Genomic DNA, 24,352 nt, shown 5'->3' on the forward strand with positions numbered 1-24,352 from the left:
ACCTGGTTCTCAGGCTGAGCATGGAGCGTGGGTGGCAGCTGCTGTGGATGTGCGCGGGTTTGTTTCCACCCAGTGAGAATTTGATGGGACACGCTCAGCGTTTTGTGGAATCACGACGGAGAGACCCACTGGCTGCCGGCTGCCTGCAGAGGCTGCTGGAGATACACAGGTCAGACTGGAGATGCAAAGTCAGAAATAATCGATCACACGCCACAAGATGATGAAGATGATCAAAGCTATTTGCAACTTGAAAAACTCATCGTCCATCAGGGCTGTCACAATATCAGTTTTTCACTCTTATCATAGCCAGAATAATTCAAAATACCAGTAATACCGTGGCGATACCTATGGAAAAAAAGTGAAAAACAATAGTAATGCCAACCGTTAAATTCATCTTGAGATGTGTTCATTGTGTTTTGTCTCTGTGTGGCAAATAAATTACACTTTACATACAAGTATACGAGATGGAGAGTCTGTAACTGGAACTGTGCTGCATGTTGTTCCTGTGTTGGAGTCTCAACCAGATAATTACTGCCATTGGATTATTTAAGATCATACAATATAGCATATCTAATACTGTCCATGTTTGGGTAATAATATCAATGCTATTGAATTGACATGAAATTGAAAACACTGTAGTCTTTATAATAATAATAATAATAATAATAATTTGAAGGGAAGTTCCAATAATTTAGTATTGAAGTTGCACATTTAAGTTGGTGGTTTCATGGTTGAAACAAACAGAACTTACATTTGGTCTCTCAGAAATGTTGGCTCCTACAATTACCAGTTACACCTCATGTGCAAAATTAGTTGAGAAGCTCTTTAAGCTAAATATTCTTGCAAACTGCAGTAACCAGAGCAGTTTTTTTGTCTTAAAAACAACAGCTATTTTGCCAAAACATGTCTCATTACATACCAGCTTGAATGGTCAAAACTAATAAAAACACAGGCTTACCTAATACAAAGATTTGGGATTCCGAAACCTCTGAAGGTGCCAAATATTTCAGCTAAATTTTGGCGAAATGTATCCAAAGAGAAGCAGAGGACATGCGTGATGTAACAGTGCAGCCATACAAACATGGAGTCCTACATTTGATTATTTCAGTGTTAACTTCATAGCTTGAATTGATAATGATTTTTCCAACCTTAAGCCTAAATGTGAAATTCAATTGCGAGCCAGTTTATAATAACTACTGAATTTTTAGCACTTGTACTTATTAAAGCATCTATTTAAATTCATATGGTCTGAAATTTCAGCTTTTTCACCAACTTTCTTTGAGGTATTTGTATTTTAAAAGGTGTGTATGTCCAATAAACGAATACGACTGCTTTGTGCCCTCAGTAAGGATCCCAGAAAGCTGCCACCCCACCTCGCAGAAGTAGAAGCCATCCAACAGAACGTCATGAAGATCTTCCATAAAATCCACTTTCCAAATGAAAGGAGTGACGTAAGACTCTCCTAACCTCCATTACGTCTTTTTGTTAACTCTGCATTTAGTTTTTTCTCTACTTCAGATCTCATTTGTCTTATTTACACAGATATTTGAGGTGGCATCGACAATCACAATCAAAGAGCTGTGCTACAGCATCGCCACTAACCTAAAACTGAGCTCAGCCGAGGGATATGGCCTTTACCTGAAAACGCCGATCAAGGTGGGGTCATATTATGTTCCTGCAGAAATTTCTTTACCTTGTAATTTGGCAGAAAAGATGAAAATATAATTAGATACACTAATTCTGTGTCATGTCAGGGAACATTTTGTGGTTCGATTTGCATGTGTTACACAATATGACAACAATCTCTCATCTTCATGAATGCTGACTAGGATATCTGAGGCAATATCATTTCTATTAGCCTCTTTCCTGTCTTACATGGTGATTCTTATTCATGTTTCAATTCTTAGATGATGAGCCTGGATGAAAACAGATATTTCTTTGACTGTCTAAGGGAGGTGACCAGCGTCCCCAGAAAAGGGAAAAAAGTGAAAGAAGGTAAAGAAGGTAAAGCATCTTGCTTGTACTTAAAGTTTTCATGTGTTCGTTCCTCTGTGTATTTATAATTGAAGTCTTGCTTCTCAGGCTCTCCAACAAACATATCGACAAAGGTGATCTTCAAGAGGAAGCTCTGGTTCAATGTGAGCCCCGGGAAGGACATCATCGCAGATATCAGTTTCCATTTCCCGCAGGTATCTATCTTACATTCACATGGTGAGAAAGCAGAATTATTATTACGTGTGCATGACCTCTGTTGTGCTTCCATGTAGGAGGTGCCCAAGTACCTGCATGGTTTCCACAACTGCTCCAAAGAGGACATGATCACCCTTGGCGGGCTGCTGTTCAGAGCCCAAGTAGACTCAGACAGGTCGCAGTTTGTCATGATTCCCAGGATGCTGAAGGCCCTTGTTCCTGCTGACCAGCTAAAGATCATGCTTCCTGAAGAATGGAAGAAGGTAAATGCACAGAAGCCTGAGAGAAACTGTTCGTTTCTTATCTTGAAAGATGGAATTACTAGTTCCAGCTTAAGGAGCGTCCTCTGAGTGTTTTCCTCCTGTGTTCTCCCTCCAGCACATCGTCTCCTCGTACAACAAGCAGAGTGGCATGACGGTGCAAGAGGCCAAAATTAACTTCTTGAGAACTGTTTCCAGTTGGCCAACGTTTGGCTGTGACTTCTATGAAGTTAAAGTGAGTTACAAGGATGAAGTAAAGACACACTGACAGGCAGCAGCTTGAGGGAACTGATTTTTCATGTCATTTCATTTGCAGCAAACATGTGAACGTAGCTACCCGAATCCACTTTGGATTGGCATCAACAAGCAAGGTGTCGGCTTAATAGACCCAGCATCAAAGGTATGTGCAATAATTAACATTCAGTTGTGTGTATTTACCCTCGTGTTGCCCTGGGAGTCAAAATTGACCCGTTGTAGTTTGAAAATGTAGGGAGAAAAAATATGTTCACAGTGAAACTTCTGATGTCCACCTTTTCAGCATTTTTGGGAAATCTTTGAACATTTTTTGGTGGAAAAAAAGAAATGTTGAAAATAACATTCTTAAGAACATTCTGGATTTTGGTTGAATTTTTTGTGAATGTTCTTGAGAAAATATTAGAAGTTTTACTGAAATATATTTTATCACTTTAGGTATTTTTCGGATTTTTTTGGAAGATTTTTACTCATTCTTGAAAATATTTACAAGAATTTTCTTGCCAAATTTGGGGGATTTTTTTAAAAAATAAAACATTTAAGGAATCATTGGAATTTTCTTTTTGAAGGTTTTGCAAATTTTCAGAAATTTGGGAAATTTTCTTGCTGAATTTTTGGATTTTGTTCAGACAAGGAAATAGTATTTTTTGGTGCCTGTAAATGAGGACAACAGGAGGGTTAATGTGTATTCCATTCCATTACGTTCAGTATTGGGTAGGTTGTCACAGTTTGCCATGGTTTATTGTGGTTTGTCTTTGTGGTTTGTTGCGGCAAACAGAACTTAATTATAATCTACTGAAAACCATTTAGGAGCAGCTGGTCATGTACCAGTTTAACCGCATCGCTGACTACTACAGCAAGGGCAACTCCTTCACCATGGCCATCAGCAGCTTCGTGAGGGGAAACAACTTCGTCTGTGAAACCTCACAGGTGAGTGTCTGGCTTGTACATGTAGTTAAGATAAGATAAAGTTTATTAATCCTTCATTGGAGAAATTACAGCAGCTACATACAGATAAAACATAATGAAAAAGGAGCAGGACAAGAAATGCAAAAGTACAATAAGGCTAAAAAAATATAATAAAAATGTTACTGGGGGGAAAAGACCAGTGGTGAACACAATACATCTTTCAGAATAATCCAATACATGTCAATCTGTCTTGTTTATGAACCCATTTGGGTCAGCTGATAAAACATCCATTTCCTCCTTTTTCAGGCGGACCAAATGGAGGACCTTATCAGATCGTACGTCAGCATGTATGAGAGGCAGAAACAGGCCTTTCGACCGAGGAACTCAGTCAGTCCAGCTATATTTATGTAGCACTTCTCATACAACTAAAATGCAACACAAAGTGCTTTACAACAGTTAAAAACAGTACAAAAAAAACAGAATAGAAAACCCATCCTTCTTTACATTAAATGTATTTGTCTGCTTCAAATTTCATACAGTGTTTTGACTTGTTGTTGATGTCAGTTCTTCTTAACATTCACCGCTGTAAGACCTATTGCATTTCACAAACCTCTACTGAAATTCACACAAACATGCTGGTTTAAAACCTCCCCCGTCTTACTTAAGGTAATTTTTCTGAAACAGTGATTTAGCAGTAGCTGTTCTCCTTCATGTGCTCGATTACTTCTGATTTTACTCATGATGATCACACATTTCAAATCTCCTCGGTCTTACAATCAGTCACCAGCAGTCTTTGCTGTGTTTTCAAGACATATATGCATAAATCTACGTTTAAATTTCCACTTCATCATCACATACAACTTTTTTCTTTCTTCCTCCGGCAATACACCCAGGCTCCAACAATCCCATTTATGATTTTATCTGGAGACATTAAACGTGCTACTTATTACACTTTAAATGTTCTGCTGTACCCAATTACCCAGCCTTCTTATGTGCTTTGTTACTGGTAATTATCTTCATCGTTGAGGGGTTTTATTTCATTTTATTTTTGTTCTATTTTAATTGTCTGATTCTGTGTGCCTCAGTCTTGGAATGCCATAATCCTGTTAGGACAATGTAAAGCGCTGTGTAGCTTTGTATTTGAAAGTGCTGTACAAAAAACATTTATTGTTATTTATTTTACAGGAGTTTATGATACAGTATAACGATGACCTAAAATAGACCAGATCACTGTTGACAAAAAAAAATCACTGAAACTGATCAAATGCATGGTTTTACCTGACAGTGAAATTCTGTATAAAAACATATTTAGCCGTCAATTGCGAAAAAAAATATTTGTCTAGCTTCAATCAGCTCCACAGCTACATTTGTGATTTACATTTCTTATACATTTTACACTTAGAGAGTGTGCCGTAAAGAACAATTACAACTCATACCTTATATTTATGATGTATTTACAGTGAAGACCTATTGTGTTTTCCACCATATTGTCCTTAATGGTTCTTTTTAAAACAGTGTATGAACAGCCTCAGTGCAATTACTGTCTGGTGTATATGTTGCACATTCGTTACTAAAATGCAATCATTTGTAAAATAAATAATGCTCTTTGACTGACCTGTATTGATGTTGAGACAGAATCAGATGAGGCTTTGTACTGTCACTGAGTTTCACTCTTTAATTGAAATGGCAGTAATATGAGCGGATGTGCATTTTCATTTCATACACAAAGTGGTAATAAAATCATATATTTACCTTTATAATCCTGGACTGCATTAACATTTTATTAGACAATATTATCTGTTTTTAGTTTTTCCTTTTGTATGCTGTGTTTGATGCTTTCAGTGCTGGAGTGCAGCTGCCTCTTTACTTTCAAACTTTTACTATTATCATGAGAATGGCTTTTATTGTTTAAAGCCACACTTGTGTGTCTTATGCATGGAGCTGGAGGCAGTTCCCAAAATGTCAGCCAACATTCCCTTTTTTCCAGCAGGCATCTGATGCTCCTGGAACGTCCCGACCGCTTCTTGAATATCACGTCGCCCCTTTCCTCGCAGCACAACTCCAGCTTCAGACCCCGTATTACATCACAAGCTCGTAGTGTAATGTAGTAGACTGCTGCTTATACAACCCTGCTCATTGCCTGTCAAGACTATTGCACTGTTACCATGGAAACCTTGTGACCAAAAAAAAAAATCAGGTTACCATGGGCAGGTGCATATGAGGTGCAGTGTGATGATTTGTGTGCCTCAAGTCTGCTGATGCAATCTGACTGCAAGGGGAGCCAAAATACCTCCCAATACCTCTGATCCGGAGCATTACATTTAAACTTTCCATATATTAGAGGCTGGAGGTCTTCATCAGTGCTGCTCAGGCTGCAGGAGGGCTGCGATATAAAAAGATGCAAAATTAGAAAGGAATACAAGAGGAAGAAAAGATGTAGGCCAAACAGCTGAGCAGCGTGTGTGTGAGTGTCCTACAAGACGGCAAAGGCATTTTGATGCACTGCACCAAATTTGGAACAAAAGACCTTATAGCCCAGACCACATCACTATCCTCCCACCTGCACCCCCTCCCTCCCTCCCTTCCTCACCCACCCACCACCTCCTCCTGCAAGTTGTATTTCAAGACGACAAAGCGGCGCCACAAACTTAAAAACACACTACACGTACACTCCAGTGCGCATGCCCGTGGTGTGTGATCTACATGAAGTTATCCGTGCATATGTATGAACAAGTGTGCGCGTCTGTTTCCCTTCCGTCTTCTCCTCTAGCACACAGGAACTTTCGGCCATTTTTTTCCCCGGGACTTGTTTGTTGTTTCCACCTCAAAAAAACAAAACAAAACAAATCACCTAAGAGCTGTTCTCAGGTCGGTGCCTCCCGGTGTAGTTCGGGCTGGTTAGCAGGAGGCTAAAACGACTCCAGATCTGTTTCGGTCTACCCCCCTCCCCCCTCCCCCCTCCCCCCTCCCCCCCCCTCCCTGCTCCTCCCCCCCCCTCCCTGCTCCTCCCCCCTCCTCCTCTTCTCTAAACCTTCCTCCTCCTCCTCCTCCTCCCCAAAACCTCGCTCCCTCCCTCCTAGCGCTGCTAGGTGCGCGCCAGCCTCGCGATAGCCTCGCCTACCAGAATCAAAGCTGCGCTCGCGAACTGGATGCTGACAGGCGCGCGGTGCGGTCATCATGCAAAGGTTACCGAGGATCCGTTTCAGCGAGAGTCTGAGGAAGAAGAAGCCGCTCCTCCGCAGGACCCGCACGGCTCACAACATGCCAGACGTCTAGCGGCGCGGACAGGGGGAAATATAACCAGAAAACCGCGGACTAACTCGGCCTGTTTTGGCGACAGCAGGTGTCAAAACGATGGACGCGAGTTCGGGATTTCCGGCTGTGTGTACGCTGGCTCCTCTCGGCGGTAAAGTGGCTTCATGAGTGTCCAAAGTAACAGTGGAAGTGGTGGTGGAAGTTTGGAGGCGACGCCATCTTGGTCGCAGCTCTCCTCGTCCCCAACGATTTCTCAACAACATATAACGGCGACCGCAAAGAGCAAGGAAGGTACAGGAGCTCACCGAGACGCTGCCCGTATATTCTCCGTCAACTGTGTTGCGTTTGTTTGCGGGCTGAGCTCGGTTGTTTCGGCCCGTGTCGAGGTAACATTTACCGAAGTAAAAAAAAAATGGATGTCAAGTTCACTGATGCCGTGAATTGGAAGCCAAACGTCAGCTGTCAGTTCAGTTGATGGCCAGTCTAAGTAGCAGCGAAGCTATCGTATTTTTTGCACAAAGAGAGCGCTAGCTTGTTGTGCTGTTTTGTGCGGCTGTCAGGATTTCTAGTTACTCGTCGCGGCTGATGCGATCACAGTGTTTATGTAGTAGTTTGTAACCTCCTATCAGCGGCATCTAGTAGAATATTAAACATCGTAGCCATGAGTACATCCATTAATGCCCTGCAATGCACGACCCTGCTGCTGGTAACTTGAAAATAGGCCTCGAGTTTCACTTTTTGACCAGTTTTACATGCATCCGTTTGTCCACATTGTTGTCGACATGTTGTTATTCACTCCTGTGTTTGCTGAGTTGCTGGAGATGATGTGACAAAACAGCGATGATAAAGTGGCAGCAGTTGGCTGTAATCTTCCAGCTATGTGCATTAGTTACGGGACATGATGTGATATGTTGAAATATTTAGACGGCGACGGTGCTAACAAGGTAGTGCGAATCGAAATTTGCATTTTAATTACTCTATCGATGATATCTTTTATGAAGTAATTTTCAATCTAACGTGCTAAGAGGCAAATGTTATTGCAGTGTGAAGCTGTGGCTATATGGATTAATTACCCTCTCCTATGTCCTCAAATAACCTCACATAGGCCTTGTGGTGTGCTCACTGTTGCACCGCTCAGGGGTTTCATAATGTCCATTATGCCTTTTAAGGCTTGCCCCTGTGCCAGAAGCTATGTAAAGATGACAGCCAGGAAATGTCCAATAAGGAAACAAACACTTGCAGCAACAGTCAGCAGGGAGCATAGGACGTGTGTTCATCTCTCCCTGGAAAATGCTGGTTGTCAGCCAGGGCCCAGAAGGACAGCATATACAATGTGTAATTCTTAGCTTGTGATAGCGTCATCTTATTCATATTGTGGTTCTGATTTACAGCTAAATGGTTGGCAACTATGTGCTTGTGAAATTGAAATGCAAAACTAGGCTCATGCACAGCTTAAATGGCCTGTTTGAGCAGCGTGAGGAAAACTGATGCACACGTGCAGCATTTCAATTAGAGACATTCATTGACACTGCAATGTATCAAAAGATTTCACTTTGAGATAAAACTTCCAGTGTCCTTATCTAAGCTCTTGTTGTTCTTCTGAGGTAGTGAGATTCCTTAATGTTCGACACCAGCTTAGCACTGTGCACTGAGGCCACTGTGGCAGCCGAAGTAACAAAATAATAGATGGGCTGGTTGGAGAGCTTTGTGATGACAGACTGGTGGATTTACTTCAGCCAGCCTTCTCAGTGACCTTTCTGTTCAGGTTAGAAATGCAGTGTTACTCATCTACAGCATCTCCTTTTCGTGCGCTACCTCCTTCCCAGTTGAATTAAATCCATTTTTCTATTTTTATTCTTTAGGCATTCTCATTTTCTCTAATCCCCTCCTCGATACTGTCCTCTGTTCCTTCTTGTGGTGCTCATTTGTATTCTTTTTTTGGTAATTTTTGTCACAGGGAGTGTGTACTTGTCTTGTGATGGTGATAACATAATCGTCTCACCTTACTGTGTCGATGTCCTCGTGCCAGGCCCCATGGATGAGCTGCACAGCCTCGACCCCAGGCGACAGGAGCTGCTGGAGGCCAGGTTCACGGGAGCTGTCAGTGGCAACACAGTAGGCAGCACTGGGAGCACCAGTGGAGGTGCTAAGGTAACACAAACTAAAGCCTCCATTTTGAGACGTGTCACACACAAACTCAGGATGCAATACAAAAAATAGATTTAGTATGTCCCAAAGTGTCAAATGCAGTGTAGCAAAGAGTAATATAGTTCTGCTACAGTGGATTGCATCTTGCAGTATGTCAACCAGTATGATTTTCTGATGATTCTTACCAATAATTCTCTGCACCTTGACGTATGTTGTCTTGCACGAGTATAAACAAGCTTGAGCTGCCCTAGAAATATGAGCAACGCATTCAAATTTAGTTGTATGTCCCGTTTGTTTTCATAAAGGCAGCTGTAATACAAATTTAAAGCAAAAAGAAAAAGTTCACAATTTGGAAAGCAAGGACTGTGGACCCAGGAACAAAAGAGCCTCAGGAGTTCAAACTTTATTATATTCATCCCTGTTTGCTTACAGATTAAGTATTAAAAATGTTTAAACAGCAACAAGAAAAATGGTGCTTCCCAGCCACCAACCAGTGCTTGCTTGCAGCACAAAGAATGCTACGCACAAGTTGAAGCAGTCTTTTCGGCTCGTGTTCAGGAGTGACTAACTCCACCATAAACAGAAGTCGTCAAAAAGCGCAACGTCACGAGCAGGATTCTTTTAATGCCAGGAAAAAGAAACAAAACCCAGGTGGAAAAGGGCGAAGTGACACACCTTGTTAGTGAAAATCTGGACTCCTGTCCAACATGGCAGATGACAGGCCTTCATGTTTGCTTTACATGAGGTCGCTCAACTTGGATAACACCTCATACGTGAGCTGATTATCTTCCTACTTCATTTGTTCACCGATCTGAATTCTTTTTTGTGTGCAGGGCCTGGCCAATGAATCCTCTAACCACAGCTATGGAAGTCTGGGTTCGTCAAGTGACAAGGAGTCGGAGGTAAAACGCGACAGTCATTAGATTCTCATTTCAAGCAGCTGAATATAGGTCGTACACAGTTTATTGCACAGATACACAGACTGAAGGGTGGTTATATGTGCTTCCATATTGTCAGTACTTTTCCTTGCACAGCCCACTCTTCTTTCTGTCTACCTCCACCTCTCCCTCTCTTTTCTTCCTAGAACTCTGATTTGAAAAGAGGGAGCTCCCCTGCCTACTCAGTATGTACTCTTTCTCCCGGCTGCTCTTTCCTGCTGAACACCACCACTGGATCTTGCTTTGTTAGGTGAAACACAGGGGATTCATGCTTTTTTTTTTTTTTTTTTTTGTCCTCTTTCATTTCATATCGATTCGCAGACCCCAGAGAAGAAGCACTCCGAATCGTCCAGAGGGAGGAAAAGGAAAGCTGATACTTACTCAGAGAGTAGTCAAGGTATGGTAGACATTAAAATGGTGTGATTCAGGAAAATGTAAATAACTGATAACTTACATTTGCGGTTTTATTTTTATTTGTTTGCAGGGAAGACCTCGACACGGGGGCCCAAGATCAGCGACTACTTTGATGTGAGTATTAAAACTGCTATAGAGCTGCAACAGTTCTTCTAATGTAGTTAATTAGCTTGTATTTTAATAATAGACTTATTGGTTTGACAATTTTTTAGACAAAGACAGTGAAAATTCTCAGATTCCAGTTTCTTAAATGTGTGTGTCTTTTTGGTTTCTGTACTAATTTGTTACCGTAGACTGAATATCTTATTGGGTTTGGACAAAATGTGAGCTTTGAGGATGCCATCTTGGGTTTTAAGAGCCACCGATTGACTTTTTACACCATTTTCTGACTTTTTACAGAGACAACAGTGAATGAAATGAAATAATCCTACGCTACTGTCTAGTATGTTGCGATTCTAATAATGTGAGACCAGATTCTTAAGCCAACTCTTTCTGCAAAGTTCCAGGGTGGAAATGGTTCCAGTCCAGTCAGAGGCCTCCCATCAGCTCGCCGCTCTCCACAGAATTCGCACTCTGCACCGGGCTCCATTGTGAGTATTTTGCAGTCAAAACTTACTGAGGGATTTGTGATGACTTGTCTGCATCATCTCACAGTAACTTTGTTTTTGTAGATCCGGCAGAACAGCTCCTCTCCTACCAGTCTGTGTTTCGGGGAGCACAACCCCAAAGCTTCCTCAAGCAAATGTATCCAGGTAGTTCATCATGCATGTTAAACACCCTGATATGGTCCATTTTTCATTCATAATTAAAGCAGCAGACATCACATGTTGACTAGTCCACGTCTTATTTTTATGTGTCGATCTGGCTTTTTTAGACGGAATTGACAGGCCTAAAACTTGCTGCCCTGGAGAGCAACAAGAGTCTGGACCTGGAGAAGAAAGAAGGACGGATAGATGACCTTCTCAGGGTGAGTTCATATCCTGCAGCCAGTGATGGAGACAAGAGTACACCAGTCTAATGCGGTTCTGGTTATCATGCCAGGGTTACATTACGCTAATAACTCTACAACCAGACTTCATGTTGTCATTGCTGTGTGTTTTTATTTTCAACAGGCTAACTGTGACCTGCGGAGACAGATCGACGAACAGCAAAAACTCCTGGAGAAATACAAGGAGAGACTCAACAAGTGCATCACCATGAGCAAGAAACTGCTCATAGAGAAGGTGTGTGTGTTTATTTGCATACACAAGTCTGTGTATTGTGTGTACATTCAGTAAGAGAAAACATCAGTATTTTAAGGCTGCATTAAATGATTATTATGGAGCATAAAGAGAAACTGATAAGTGACAACAGAGATACTGTAGCTGCTTATCAACATCCCACAGCTAATGCATTACGGATGAAACTTGAAACTTATTGTAGCATTCAAAAGAAGCATAGCAGCACAAGAATGTCATCCATTAGTAAGTCTAGTGTTCTCTGATGTTTTAGCTTTGCTTTGGTGAGAATTTTAGTTGGTAAGTTTCTGAAACTTATCACCAGCTGCTTGTTGTCCTTTGTTCTCCATCGTCAGAGCATCATTTGAGCCAGTATTATTAAAGCATCCAGTAGTATGAAGTAATACAGCTCATCCAGAGCATAAAACCTTTCTAATTTTTGTCCCTAATGCACTTTCATTTTATATGGTAGTGAAACTTTGAGGTTTTAGTATGGGCTTGTCACTGGAGAATGCTGTGAGATTCCTAAACCTGAATGACAAATACTACTGTCTCTTAGCTGATAATCTTGAGACGCCATCAGCAGCGCTATCCGTCATTTCTAACTGTGTCTGTCTGGTTTTGTCTGCAGAGCACACAGGAGAAGCAGTCGTGTCGTGAGAAGAGCATGCAGGATCGCCTCCGTCTCGGTCACTTCACCACCGTCAGACACGGCGCGTCCTACACCGAGCAGTGGACTGATGGATATGCATTCCAAAACCTGATCAAGTGAGAGGCCACAAAGACAGAAAAAAATCAATTTTATTTACAATTTCTGTTTAGTAAGAAATGCTTTAAAGCAGCAGAAATACTGTTTTGTTTTTTCTGCATGTTTCATTCCACAGCCAGGACCACAACAAGTGAAAAGCTGTTTATTGTCTCCTTTAGTATTTGTCATATGATCCATTCCCTCTCTCTCGCTGTGTTTTTGCAGGCAGCAGGAGGGCATCAACCAGCAGAGGGAGGACATTGAGCGACAGAGGAAGCTGCTAGCCAAGAGGAAGCCTCCGAACCCCGCGTCTCCCTCCCTGTCTGTGGCCTCCACATCTGAACCCAAGCAGCGCAAAACTAAGGTGGTCAACGGCAACGACTCAGACCCCTTCCTCAAGCCGTCCTTGCCCCAGCTGTGAGTGAACTCATATAAATATAAATCTAATCCGTAGAGAGAGTTTTGTTCGGCCAGGAGATTTGACTTGACTGTGTTTTTTCCAGACTGACCCTCGCTGAGTACCACGAGCAGGAGGAAATCTTCAAGCTTCGTCTTGGACATCTGAAGAAGGTCTGTCGCTAAAAACATCAACCAGCAAGTTAACTAACCATCCAATTAGAACAGATTATGAGCAGAAATTTCAACTAGTGATGCAGTCAAATAGATAAAAATGCACGTTAGCTTTTTAAATGTCCACTGCAGTCTTAAATTCCTGCAAAAACTGTCAATGAAGAACGCTGAATTGTCTTACTTTCATATGATGTGTGTTCAGGAGGAAGCTGAGATCCAGGCAGAGCTGGAGCGGTTGGAGCGGGTGAGGAACCTTCATATCAGAGAGCTCAAGAGGATAAACAACGAGGACAGCTCAGCGTAAGTCCACTCAGCGTAACTTGATTATGAATCTTCTCATCTGTAATCGGTGAAGACTTAATTGGGGTCAATGCAAGTCATAATTTTAGGTCTCACAGTCGGCGTTTAGTAAATTTTAAGACATGAACGTGGGGTATGTGCAAACACAATGAGAATACTTTTAGTTCATTCAGACCTAGACAAAGACACAGGTTTAACTTTCTGTACGGGTTAGCTCGCATCAGCCGACAGTCCTTCACACCCTTCCTCTTGTCTAGATGTGGATCTGAAGCAAAGTTTTTGCGTCCCTGTGCGCTGACTGAAATACACACGTGGACAAAATTGTTGGTACCCCTCAGTTAAAGAAGGAAAAACCCACAATTCTCACTGAAATCACTTGAAACTCACAAAAGTAACAATAAATAAAAATTTATTGAAACTTAAATAATCAAAATCAGCCATCACTTTTGAATTGTTGATTAACATAATTATTTTAAAAAACAAACTAATGAAATAGGGCTGGACAAAAATGATGGTACCCATAACTTAATATTTTATTGCACAACCTTTTGAGGCAATCACTGCAATTAAACGATTTCTGTATTTGTCAATGAGCGTTCTGCAGCTGTCAACAGGTATTTTGGCCCACTCCTCATGAGCAAACAGCTCCAGTTGTCTCAGGTTTGATGGGTGTCTTCTCCAAATGGCATGTTTCAGCTCCTTCCACATATGTTCAATGGGATTCAGATCTGGGCTGATAGAAGGCCACTTTAGAATAGTCCAACGCTTTTCTCTCAGCCATTCTTGGGTGTTTTTGGCTGTGTGTTTTGGATCGTTGTCCTGTTGGAAGACCCATGACCTGCGACTGAGACCAAGCTTTCTGACACTAGGCAGCACATTTCTCTCCAGAATGCCTTGATAGTCTTCACATTTCATCGTACCTTGCACACTTTCAAGACACCCTGTGCCAGATACAGCAAAGCAGCCCCAAAACATTACTGAGCCTCCTCCATGTTTCACCGTAGGGACAGTGTTCTTTTCTTCGTATGCTTGGTTTTTGAGTCTATGAACATAGAGTTGATGTGCCTTACCAAAAAGCTCCAGTTTGGTCTCATCTGTCCAAAGGACATTCTCCCAGAAGCTTTGTGGCTTGTCAACATGCATTTTTGCAAATTCCAGTCTGGCTTTTTTTTATGAGTTTTTTTCAGCAGTGGTGTCCTCCTTGGTCGTCTCCCATGAAGTCCACTTTGGCTCAAACAACGACGAATGGTGCGATCTGACACTGATGTACCTTGGCCTTGGAGTTCACCTTTAATTTCTTTGGAGGTTGCTCTGGGCTCTTTGGATACAATTCCAATGATCCGTCTCTTCAATTTGTCATCAATTTTCCTCTTGCGGCCACGTCCAGGGAGGTTGGCTACTGTCCCGTGGGTCTTGAACTTCTGAATAATATGAGCCACTGTTGTCACAGGAACTTCAAGCTGTTTAGAGATGGTCTTATAGCCTTTACCTTTAAGATGTTTGTCTATAATTTTTTTTCGGATGTCCTGGGACAATTCTCTCCTTCGCTTTCTGTTGTCCATGTTCAGTGTGGTACACACCTTTTCACCAAACAGCAGGGTGACTACTAGTCTCCCTTTAAATAGGCAGACTGACTATGAGTTTGGAAACACCTGTGATGTCAATTAAATGACACACCTGAGTTAATCATGTCACTCTGGTCAAATAGTTTTCAATCTTTTATAGAGGTACCATCATTTTTGTCCAGGCCTGTTTCATTAGTTTGTTTTTTTAAATAATTATGTTAATCAACAATTCAAAAGTAATGGCTGTTTTTGATTGTTTAATTTTCAATAAATTTTTATTTATTGTTACTTTTGTGAGTTTCAAGTGATTTCAGTGAGAATTGTGGGTTTTTCCTTCTTTAACTGAGGGGTACCAACAATTTTGTCCACGTGTGTACATACTATAGGTTAGCATTCTTGTTGAACGGAAAAAGACACGATGCCACTGTGGATGTTTCTGAAAGTCTGACTGTGTTTTCAAGAACCTCATTACAGATTAAGCTGTAGTGCTGTGTCAATAATTATTCCTTTGGCGTACTGAGCTCTATGAAAGCGCCTGCTGCCAGAGTTTGCTAACATGGGTGGACATAATACAAGATTTCTGAAGAACTTTGAACTTCCTGCTGTGTTTGGGCCCCGTCAATCGGAGCATGTACAAATCAGAGTCCAGCGGCAACTATTCAATTACAGCTCTTTTTATGAGGATTGTAAAGGTGTGGATGAGGGACAATCGCATCAAAACAAGAATTTACTTTGAGCACAAATTCTGCAGAAGATTTTGAGCGGACCCTTATGGACCTTGTGGCTAGGTGACCAAATTTAACCACACTGACATTTGTAGACAAACAGACACAGAGTATGAATTGTCCTTCAAATGTGTTGATTTTTGATTGAATGTGATCCTCTACGGTCTGATTGTGTTGTGAGGTTATGTCAAATAAACTCAAACACAATATTTGTTGCGGTGATGTTTTACCAGGTGGTTGCTTGATGCACACGAAAAGGAAACGGATGATTGCTTGGAGCATCTCCACACTTTCACATGTACACGTCATGTTTATTAGGACAAAGGTTTTATATTCTGTTGACGTTACATGTGATGACTAGTTGGGCAGTGATTTATCCGACAAAGGCTGAACTGAGGTCACGAGGCCTTATCATTTTATCCCATGAAGGAGATGGACTCCAAATTTCGTTGTAACCCTAACCCTTGTCCAGTGACAATAAAGGCATTTGATTTGATCTGTGTTAGAAATGTCTTTGTTTTGTGCTGAATATTTGCTCACTGAAACACCCTCCTCTCCCAGATTTAAAGACCATCCTACTTTAAATGAGAGGTACCTGCTGCTGCACTTGCTGGGCAGGGGCGGCTTCAGTGAAGTCTATAAGGTCGGTATGGCCGGACTACTTGTTATTTTCTGTCTTTGTGTAAAGTGTGTTGGAGGACGAGGTGTTTATGTGCGCTCTCTTGTCGCATGCAGGCTTTTGACCTGTTTGAGCAGCGCTACGCAGCTGTTAAAATCCACCAGCTCAACAAGAACTGGAGAGAGGAGAAGAAGGAAAACTACCACAAGTAGGTCTCCTCTACACATACAAACACACAAAACTATAAAAACTAAATGTTTCTCACGTCACGCACACACACGCTGGTTGACACTTCTTTCCTTTCAGGCATGCATGCAGGGAGTACCGGATACACAAGCAGCTGGACCATCCCAGAATAGTCAAACTCTATGACTATTTCTCCCTGGATACTGACACGTGAGTTACCTCTGACCTCTGCCAGCTGCAGCCCTGCTGTTAACGTATCCTGAGGTGGTTCCTCTCTCAGCGCCGTGTTAAAAAGCTCTATTTGCAGTGGGTGTAAAGCAGCGGGGTGCACATCAGTTAGCGTCAGACCTGTGCAAAGGCCCAACCCAGTGAACACTCGAATAATGCATGAACTGCTTGTGTTCTGCCTCAAGGCTCTAGGTCAGGGTGCTATCAGATTGGAAAAGAATAAATAGTAAAAGGAAAAATGTATGATTCAGTGTCAGCATGCCCTGACAAAGGAAGCTATTTTTGAAGGGTTAACTTCTGTGTTTGAGTGTTTACCAAGCGCTGTGAGGTGTAGTCACTCAGACCCAAAAAGATTCAAAGGAGCTGGCAGCCAGTCTGACAATACTGTATATTTATCCACATAAACAAAGGAAAGTATTTCTGTGTTGAGTATGAAATTAGCAAAGCCTTTCTTCAGTAACCAAGCAGCTCACTCACGAAACTTATGTCGGGCTCCTTCAGCTGCAGAAAATCCTGATCTTGACCTCTGACATGCTTTTGGGAGAGGGGAAGTGGAATATCTCTTCTTAGCCTTGAGTCTTTCCAGCTCTTTAGCGAAACTTCAGCTGGATGACTCGATCTTCCTACTTTGGCGTCAGTAAATTAATGAGGCGCGCAAGTTGCATGTGAGCAGAGTGGAACCAGAAAATTTCTGCTCTCAGTCTCGGACTTGTTCGGTTCAGTTGCTCTCACGCTCATAGTCCCTGCTCCAAACTCAGCTCAGTATTGCTCAATCTAAATTTCACTCTACTTTGTTCAACTTGCTCACTGCTTGCTGTGATTGAAGACAAAAAGTTGTACTGTATTTTAATTTTAGCTCCGTCTTTAACCAGCGCAAACAAAATGGGAGCTCAGTAGATTAGGTTTTCTCCCTGATTGTGCTTTGAGCTCATGATGTGATCGATACAAGAGTGGAAGATAAGGTGATGCTTTGGCTTTTTAAAAGGTCCCCTCTTCGCTCATGCTCACCGCTCGCTTCGCTTCCGTGCTCTGTGGCTTTCCTGAGTTTGTTCACATTCAGCTTCTGGATCTGGTCTTTCTTTTACCTGAAATGTTACTCTGTGTGTCTCTTTGTCAGGTTCTGTACAGTGTTGGAATTCTGTGAAGGAAATGACCTGGACTTCTACCTGAAGCAAAACAAACTGATGTCAGAGAAAGAGGCACGCTCCATTGTCATGCAGATCGTCAGCGCCCTGCGATACCTCAACGAAATCAAGCCCCCCATCATCCACTATGACCTCAAACCTGGTGGGCTGCCCTCACAAATTGCCTTTTCATTGTTAACACGGTGTTGCTCCCATTTAAACCTCACTGAATCCCACTGTCTGTGTGGTACCCAGGTAACATCTTACTGGTGGATGGAACTGCATGTGGCGAAATCAAAATCACAGACTTTGGCCTGTCTAAGATCATGGATGATGACAACTATGGCGTGGACGGGATGGACCTCACATCACAGGGAGCAGGAACATACTGGTGAGACACGCAAACACCTTTATCAGACAAACCCATGCTTTCAGAAAGGCTCTATCCACTATATCGATGTGCAAAACATAGAATCTGGTGCTACTAACTTCATTAAAAGCAGTGAATTGTGCCGGAATGTCCTTTCCTCGTACTTACATGGCATAAAACAGGCATGAAAATATCAACAAAGTACATATGAACTCTTAAACACACGGTTCGACATGAATTCTGTTTTATTTGTTCATGTTCAGGTACCTCCCTCCAGAGTGTTTTGTGGTGGGAAAAGAACCGCCTAAGATCTCCAATAAGGTGGATGTCTGGTCCGTGGGGGTGATCTTCTTCCAGTGCCTCTATGGACGCAAGGTACAACATTAATCTTTATCTTTACTTGTCTTTCTATTGTCTAATTGTGAATGTTTTCTTTCATTTAAGACATTTGATTGACCTGTGTAAATTACTTTGAATCACATTTTGTGCATGGAATGTCAAATCAGCTACCCTTACCTTGCCATTAACTTGGGTATAGTTGAAGCACTGCTAAAGGCACTGAATAGGCGGTGATTCAGTTTTTTGTTTTTGCAGCCGTTTGGTCACAATCAGTCGCAGCAGGACATCCTCCAGGAAAACACCATCCTCAAAGCCACAGAGGTCCAGTTTCCAGCTAAACCACAGGCCAGCACAGAGGCCAAGGTAACGCACACTCAGAGCCAAATTTAGAAATACACAAGGACGTTTACTTCAGTTTGTTAATGGTTGCTGCCTTCACTTATGTTCACTCCCATGGCTGCTCTTCTTGGCAGATTTGCAGAATATTTCAGCGGTAATCCAGTAAAGATGGATTAAAAACTACCATCTGAATGACCATCTTTACCTAAATGCTGTCAAAAAGGGCGCTGATGGTAGAAAATATGGATAAGATCTCGATTATACATTTATTCTCTGTATCCGAATATAGTAAATGTTCTCTAAATGCAACTAAAAATATTTTTATAGATTAAATAATCACACGGAGCATCAGTTTTGCTGCTTGACACTGATGCAAAATCCTGCAAAACAGTTTGTCTGCTTTAGCCTGACGCAACAGGAGTTACCAAATGAACGTAACCAATTTGTTGACTGCATGAAAACTAATCGGCAAATGATTAATCAATCTCTATTTTGCTTACGTTTTTCAAGAAAAAAAAAGCAACTAATAGGACATATTCACGTTTCTTGAGTCGTATGATTTGCTTGTCATTGCTAAGTGTAAACTGAATATATTTTGGAGACACTGAAGGCATCATCTTGGATTTTAATAGTTAAGATAATTTGGAGGATTAATGGATACTTAAATATAATACTTTATATCCTTAGTCTAGCAGCTGACAAATGTGTATTGTCTCTGTACAGATCCGTGTTTTGCCTGATCCTAGTAGACATAACTGAGTTGAGACATGTGGTGTGTTGCAATTTCAGTAAAATCCAAACTCTACAGACTACAATTTAAGCATTAATATCTACCAGAGTTTTGAATTTGACAATCCAGTGACATGTCGACGCATGTTCAACTATCTGAATCACCTCTAGTGTGTAGAGGGGTTTTCCTGCCTCAGAATAAGCCTTTGTGAAGTGACAACGCAGAACAGTAAAGCATGATTGATCCCCATATAATAAAACCCATGAGTCTGTCTCACCCTGTATGGCAGGAATGTTTCTATTCTGTTTCTGAACATTTCATAAACACTGGTGTGCTTTTATGCTCGAGTCACTATAACCCCATTTAACAAAAGTGCTTAAAAAATAGATTTCTTTTTGGTGCAGGTGTTTTTCCTGTTGGATAAAACCTCATTTGAAGGGGTGCCAAAAAATCCTCTATGGGGGGGAAAAGCCCTGCCATAAAACAAAGTCTTCCACCTAGTAGACAAAAGGTCCGTCTCTCCTGTGACGTATCGTAAGAGAACATGAAAAGTACCACAAAACACTTAGTCTGCAGCTCCTTTCTAAAGGCCTCTACACACTGTGTGATTTTAACAATCTTATAAGTTCACAGCTCACTACACTGTACGACATCTGATCAAAGATCTGATGATCTTTGGGCACGATGTGAAGTTTGCTCTGTGCAGATTTCATGATGAAAACGCAGCTGAATCTCAGCCTATGATGTATGTGAGATGACGTGAAGGCGCAAGAATAAAATGTCATAAGCGAGCGCGGACCATCGATGAAAAATAAACGACTGAAACATAAGTGGAGCTCCTACAACCACAGGGAAACGACCCAGACATGAACGTTATGAGCCCTCGCCCTCATAACATTTTTGTTTGCTAGCCGCTAGTGTTAGGTAACTAACCTGGGAGCTGCAGTTCTGCAGATATATTCTTCCATGCTTCATCCTTTTTTGTCCATTTGTGGTACAAGCTGGAGGTTATGTCGGAAAAGTTTCTGCTGCCACAACTCTACCAGGCTGTCTTCTTTGTTTAAATCCCACTTATTTTGATTTGTCACAACCTAGCTCAAAGGAAGGACAAAAGATGGAGATGACCCATGGCAAATTAAAGTTAAATGCAATTTATTAACAAAGCTGAGATAAATGTGCAATCAGTTCATCAGTAATGTTTATAGTGAATGGATGTGTGATCATGTGTGTGAGAAAACAAAATAGCTTCACCAAACCATACCCTAGGAAACCCGAGAGAAAATGGAGGATGAGCCCCATTGCCAGCTAAAACACCAGTTTATATAGAAGTCAACCATCATGGCCAATGAGCCACTCTCCCAGCTCCTAGCAACCAGCTGAACAGGAACAGGTCTTGAGGCCGAGGAGCTGTCACAGATTCGCTTTGCCATTGTCGCCACAAATCATCTATTTTGGTTTAGCACCAGGGTCGCTCTGATCAGCAAGTCATTTCATTCTGCATTTCTATTGGTTACTTAGTTGTCGTAGGTCGCAGCAACAGTCACGCTGTGAGACGATCACCCCCAATTTCTGACAAATTTGTCTTCGGTCCCAAGACCATGACAACGGCTGTCAAGGAACGTGTCTCACAGTGCGACGTAGGACCACTGATTTAGACCAACTATATCGCCACAATTCTCTCACGGTTGTCAACTTTCGTCTTGAGATGGCAGAAAATGGCACAGTGTGTCATGGCCTTAATACATTCTGCTCTGTTCTGCAGGCGTTCATCCGGCGCTGTCTGGCCTACCGCAAGGAGGACAGGTTTGATGTCCACCAGCTGTGTTCGGACACCTACCTCCTCCCTCACATGAGACGTTCAAACTCCTCCGGCTCCCTGCAGCCCTCCGCCTCATCTCTGCCCACCTACTGACTCTCAAGACTTGACGGGACCCTCTGGCCGATCTCAAGGCAGGACTGTTGAAATCGGAGGATAGTAGACGTGAATCTTTTTTTTTTTTTTTTTATCCGAGCTGTTCCTAAAATGGATAACTTGGCAACGGAAAAGAGAGTAAAATGGAAATATGAGAAGGGAAAACGGAGAAGAAGTGGAAAGAGGATGCTCCCATTGTGTTGTACAGAGTTGTGCCCTTGAACTCGACGATGTGAGAGACGGGACAGAATATAAAACGAAAGACTAAAAAAGCAGAGGGAGGTCGAGATGAGAGAGGCTCAGCACTGTTGGGGGAATGATGAAGCTGGTGGATTTGGTTCTGGACTTAATTAACCCTTTAGGAGACATTACAGCAGTATAGGACCTCCTAGATGTCCACGCCCACCTCTCGTAGCTCTTCACACATCTGCACATTCATAACACACCTAATGAAATGGTGAATTGTGTTCATGAGGGTGGCGGACAGAAGAAGACGGGTTAACAGACGAGTGTTTGTACATCAGATATCGACTACCTGCGATTCATTTTAAGGCACAAAAAGATGGTTGCATCTCATTCAGTTTCCGTCTGCAGCGCCTCTGCAGGACTTAACTTGATAGACACACAGGAAAAAAAAAAAGAAGTTCCAGATGAAATTTCTGGGGTTGATTTGCACTTCCGAGTCGGATCATGTTGTCGTGGTCCCACATTTGGCATGAAGCATCACAGTGTGGGCTCGCACTCGACTTCTCCATGGTCAGATCCTCCGTTCAGAGTTTTGTTGGTCCACAAAGAGCGGACCTGTGCGTCTGTCTTAATCCATTTTTCAAGCGCGACGTTGGAGAAGGTGCGAACGTCGCAGCGCCGTGTTGTCGTAGACGTCCTCATCGACCCGCCTGAAGAGGGCCGGACTTTTAGTAGAGGTTACTGTATCGCAAAAGCTGTCATCGGGGCACAGGATTCATTGTACATTTCATGTGCAGGAGACATTACTCACTAGCAAATATATAATAACGAGGCTTTCCCTTGCTTCCCAGTGTCTCAGTTTGCTCCGTTTATTTGTGCCCCCCCCCCTCCTCCTCCTCCTCCTCCTCCTCCTGAAAGCTGTTCTCAGTTTTTGCTGCTATAAATGTCGCTTTTAGTTTCGTAACATGTGAATGATTTTCACCGCGCATATGTGCATACTTGAACTGTGTTAAGGAGCCTCTTTTTCTAAAAACAGACACCTGCTGTGCTGTTCAAGGGAATGCAACACATTTTCTTCTGCCACCAACATCAAACGTCTTCGTGTTCTTTTTTTTTCTTTTCTTTGTTTACTTTCATGTAAAAGTCCAACAAACATGGAGCAGAATCCCGGCGTGCCACGCGGTGAGGAACGCGCACGCCTGTTCATGCCAGGTAGACGTGGGCGCTCCAGCTGCAGCTTGATTTCCTGCAGCGAGAAGTTAAAGTGGAATATAATCCAAATGTTGTCATCCTGTAAATAAAACACTTACCTGTATGTTGTTGTGACATTTCAAGTCCTCTCAGACGGAGGCAAACCTGGACTCTGGCCAAAGCTCGCCCGTGGCAAGAAGCAGAAATATTCTTGGGTGAGAAATCCGATAAAAAAGACAAGCGGGAGCCGTTAATAGCAAGCGGTGGGCGTCTCATTTTCCCTTTGCGCCTGCTTAGAAAATAAGCCTTAACCGATGTTTTTTTTTTTTTTTTTTTTTTTTTAACATGGGAATCGTTTGATGAAGGAAAAAGCTAGTTCCGCTAACATGACAGGAGCATTAAACTGCAGCTCCTCGAAGTGCAGCGAAAGTTTGTCCAGCTTGATAAATTGAACTTTTATTTACTCGGGTGCACCGAGGCGTAAAACAAACATCCCCCTCCTGTCTGATTTCCTCCCTGTTCTCCACTTGACAAAACAGTAGAAAATGGGTTCTAGTGCACCTGATTAACTGTGTGTAGACAGATCAGCCATCAGAGAGGTACATGTCGGATCACGGCAGCGACGGGGCTGCAATGTCATTCACATGCAATAAAGATCGCCTTAAAAGCATTAATTCCTGCAGTGTGACCCATATTTCCTGCCGAGGGTTATGCAACCTTGCTAGAAGTGTCTGAAACAAGATGGAGCTCAGAGGAAGGCAGTGACGTCTATGTTAATGAGAGGATACTTTTGCAATATGGCACCTTTGACTGCATTTGGAGCCATGTTTTGCAATATTAAAGAGATATATTCCCTGAGAAATACTTCATCACTTGGTAATAGTTCAGTCAGCAGGTTATTATTATGTGGTACACAGCCAAAATCTCAGTGATGATGGTCAAAGCGCCATGTACGGAAGCAAAACATGAGTTTGTGTATTCATAAATTGACCGTTTGAATTTAGTTGGTTTGGTTTGGTTTGGTAGTAGCTTCAACAAGTTTAAAAAACATTTCAGACGCATTTTAAGATTCATATTGTGAACAATTTAAAGTACTGGTGGGACTGTTTGAGATATGCAAAACGAGAGAAGTTGCAAAAAAATTCATTGGGATTTATTCAGAATTAACCAACCATGCTGCATTCTTTAGCAGGTAGTACAGATATTTGATAACTGGCCTTCTTGAAAAGGAAAAAAAATGGGTGCATCTGTTGTTTTTTGCTGGGGTGAATATATGGCTACAGCCAGCAGTCATTTAGCTTAGCTTAGAAAAGCATAAAGCCTGAAAATGTTTTGTTAATCCATTTAGAACCATATTTTGGAGTATTACAGAAACATATTTTCTGGGAAATACTTAATCACTTGGTAATAGTTCAGTCAGCAGGTTATTGTTATGTAGTGCATGACTAAAATCTCAATTTCCTGCCGAAGTTCCATGTATGAAAGCAACACAAGGCCGTAATAATGAGTTTAGTTTCATGTCTTCCTAAACTGACAGTGTTTGAATGTATTTTGGTTTGGTTTGGTAGTAGTTTTAACAAGTTTAAAAGCCATTTCAAACACGTTTATTGTGGAAAATTTTAAACTACAGTTGGTGA

At 42.0% G+C, this 24,352-nt stretch overlaps 2 protein-coding genes across 6 annotated transcripts in view; both read left to right on the plus strand.

Moving 5' to 3' along the window:
• LOC110951988 (unconventional myosin-VIIb-like) overlaps positions 1–5,371 on the plus strand; it is a 29,207-nt gene extending 23,836 nt beyond the window's left edge. Inside the window, exons 38-47 of the mRNA XM_022195293.2 lie at positions 14–169; positions 1,346–1,451; positions 1,543–1,656; positions 1,908–1,995; positions 2,083–2,189; positions 2,268–2,453; positions 2,569–2,685; positions 2,767–2,850; positions 3,513–3,632; positions 3,918–5,371. Coding sequence (XP_022050985.2) covers positions 14–169; positions 1,346–1,451; positions 1,543–1,656; positions 1,908–1,995; positions 2,083–2,189; positions 2,268–2,453; positions 2,569–2,685; positions 2,767–2,850; positions 3,513–3,632; positions 3,918–4,022 — 1,183 coding nt within the window. The 3' untranslated portion in view covers positions 4,023–5,371. The remainder of the gene's footprint in view (positions 1–13; positions 170–1,345; positions 1,452–1,542; positions 1,657–1,907; positions 1,996–2,082; positions 2,190–2,267; positions 2,454–2,568; positions 2,686–2,766; positions 2,851–3,512; positions 3,633–3,917) is intronic.
• Positions 5,372–6,675: 1,304 nt separating this feature from the next.
• LOC110951976 (serine/threonine-protein kinase tousled-like 1-B) lies at positions 6,676–23,385 on the plus strand. Of its 5 annotated transcripts, none has more exons than XM_022195276.2 (22): positions 6,676–7,157; positions 8,896–9,017; positions 9,848–9,916; positions 10,099–10,137; positions 10,274–10,349; positions 10,437–10,480; positions 10,867–10,956; positions 11,038–11,118; positions 11,241–11,333; positions 11,479–11,589; positions 12,215–12,351; positions 12,557–12,748; positions 12,835–12,901; positions 13,104–13,201; positions 16,053–16,134; positions 16,227–16,318; positions 16,417–16,506; positions 17,642–17,811; positions 17,904–18,039; positions 18,282–18,393; positions 18,613–18,720; positions 21,189–23,385. In XM_022195276.2, the coding sequence occupies exons 1-22, from the start codon at positions 7,031–7,033 to the stop codon at positions 21,336–21,338; spliced, it is 2,286 nt and encodes a 761-aa protein (XP_022050968.1). In that variant the 5' UTR covers positions 6,676–7,030; the 3' UTR covers positions 21,339–23,385. The 5 variants fall into 5 exon arrangements, with proteins under 5 accessions (XP_022050968.1, XP_022050969.1, XP_051809669.1 ...); XM_051953709.1 differs by having other exon boundaries at positions 6,677–7,157; positions 10,873–10,956; XM_051953711.1 differs by having other exon boundaries at positions 7,141–7,252.
• The last annotated feature ends 967 nt before the right edge of the window (positions 23,386–24,352 follow it).

The sequence above is a fragment of the Acanthochromis polyacanthus genome, chromosome 9 (genome assembly GCF_021347895.1).
Source record: "Acanthochromis polyacanthus isolate Apoly-LR-REF ecotype Palm Island chromosome 9, KAUST_Apoly_ChrSc, whole genome shotgun sequence".
Taxonomy (NCBI): domain Eukaryota; kingdom Metazoa; phylum Chordata; class Actinopteri; family Pomacentridae; genus Acanthochromis; species Acanthochromis polyacanthus.

What these genes read in the sequence shown, in the direction of transcription:
- LOC110951976 (XM_022195276.2), top strand. Translation starts at nt 7,031, where the DNA reads ATGAGTGTCCAAAGTAACAGTGGAAGTGGTGGTGGAAGTTTGGAGGCG. An exon ending in CAAGTGACAAGGAGTCGGAG is followed by an intron (nt 9,917 to 10,098) that starts GTAAAACGCGAC and finishes TTTTCTTCCTAG; the next exon opens with AACTCTGATTTGAAAAGAGG. An exon ending in CCACTATGACCTCAAACCTG is followed by an intron (nt 17,812 to 17,903) that starts GTGGGCTGCCCT and finishes TGTGGTACCCAG; the next exon opens with GTAACATCTTACTGGTGGAT.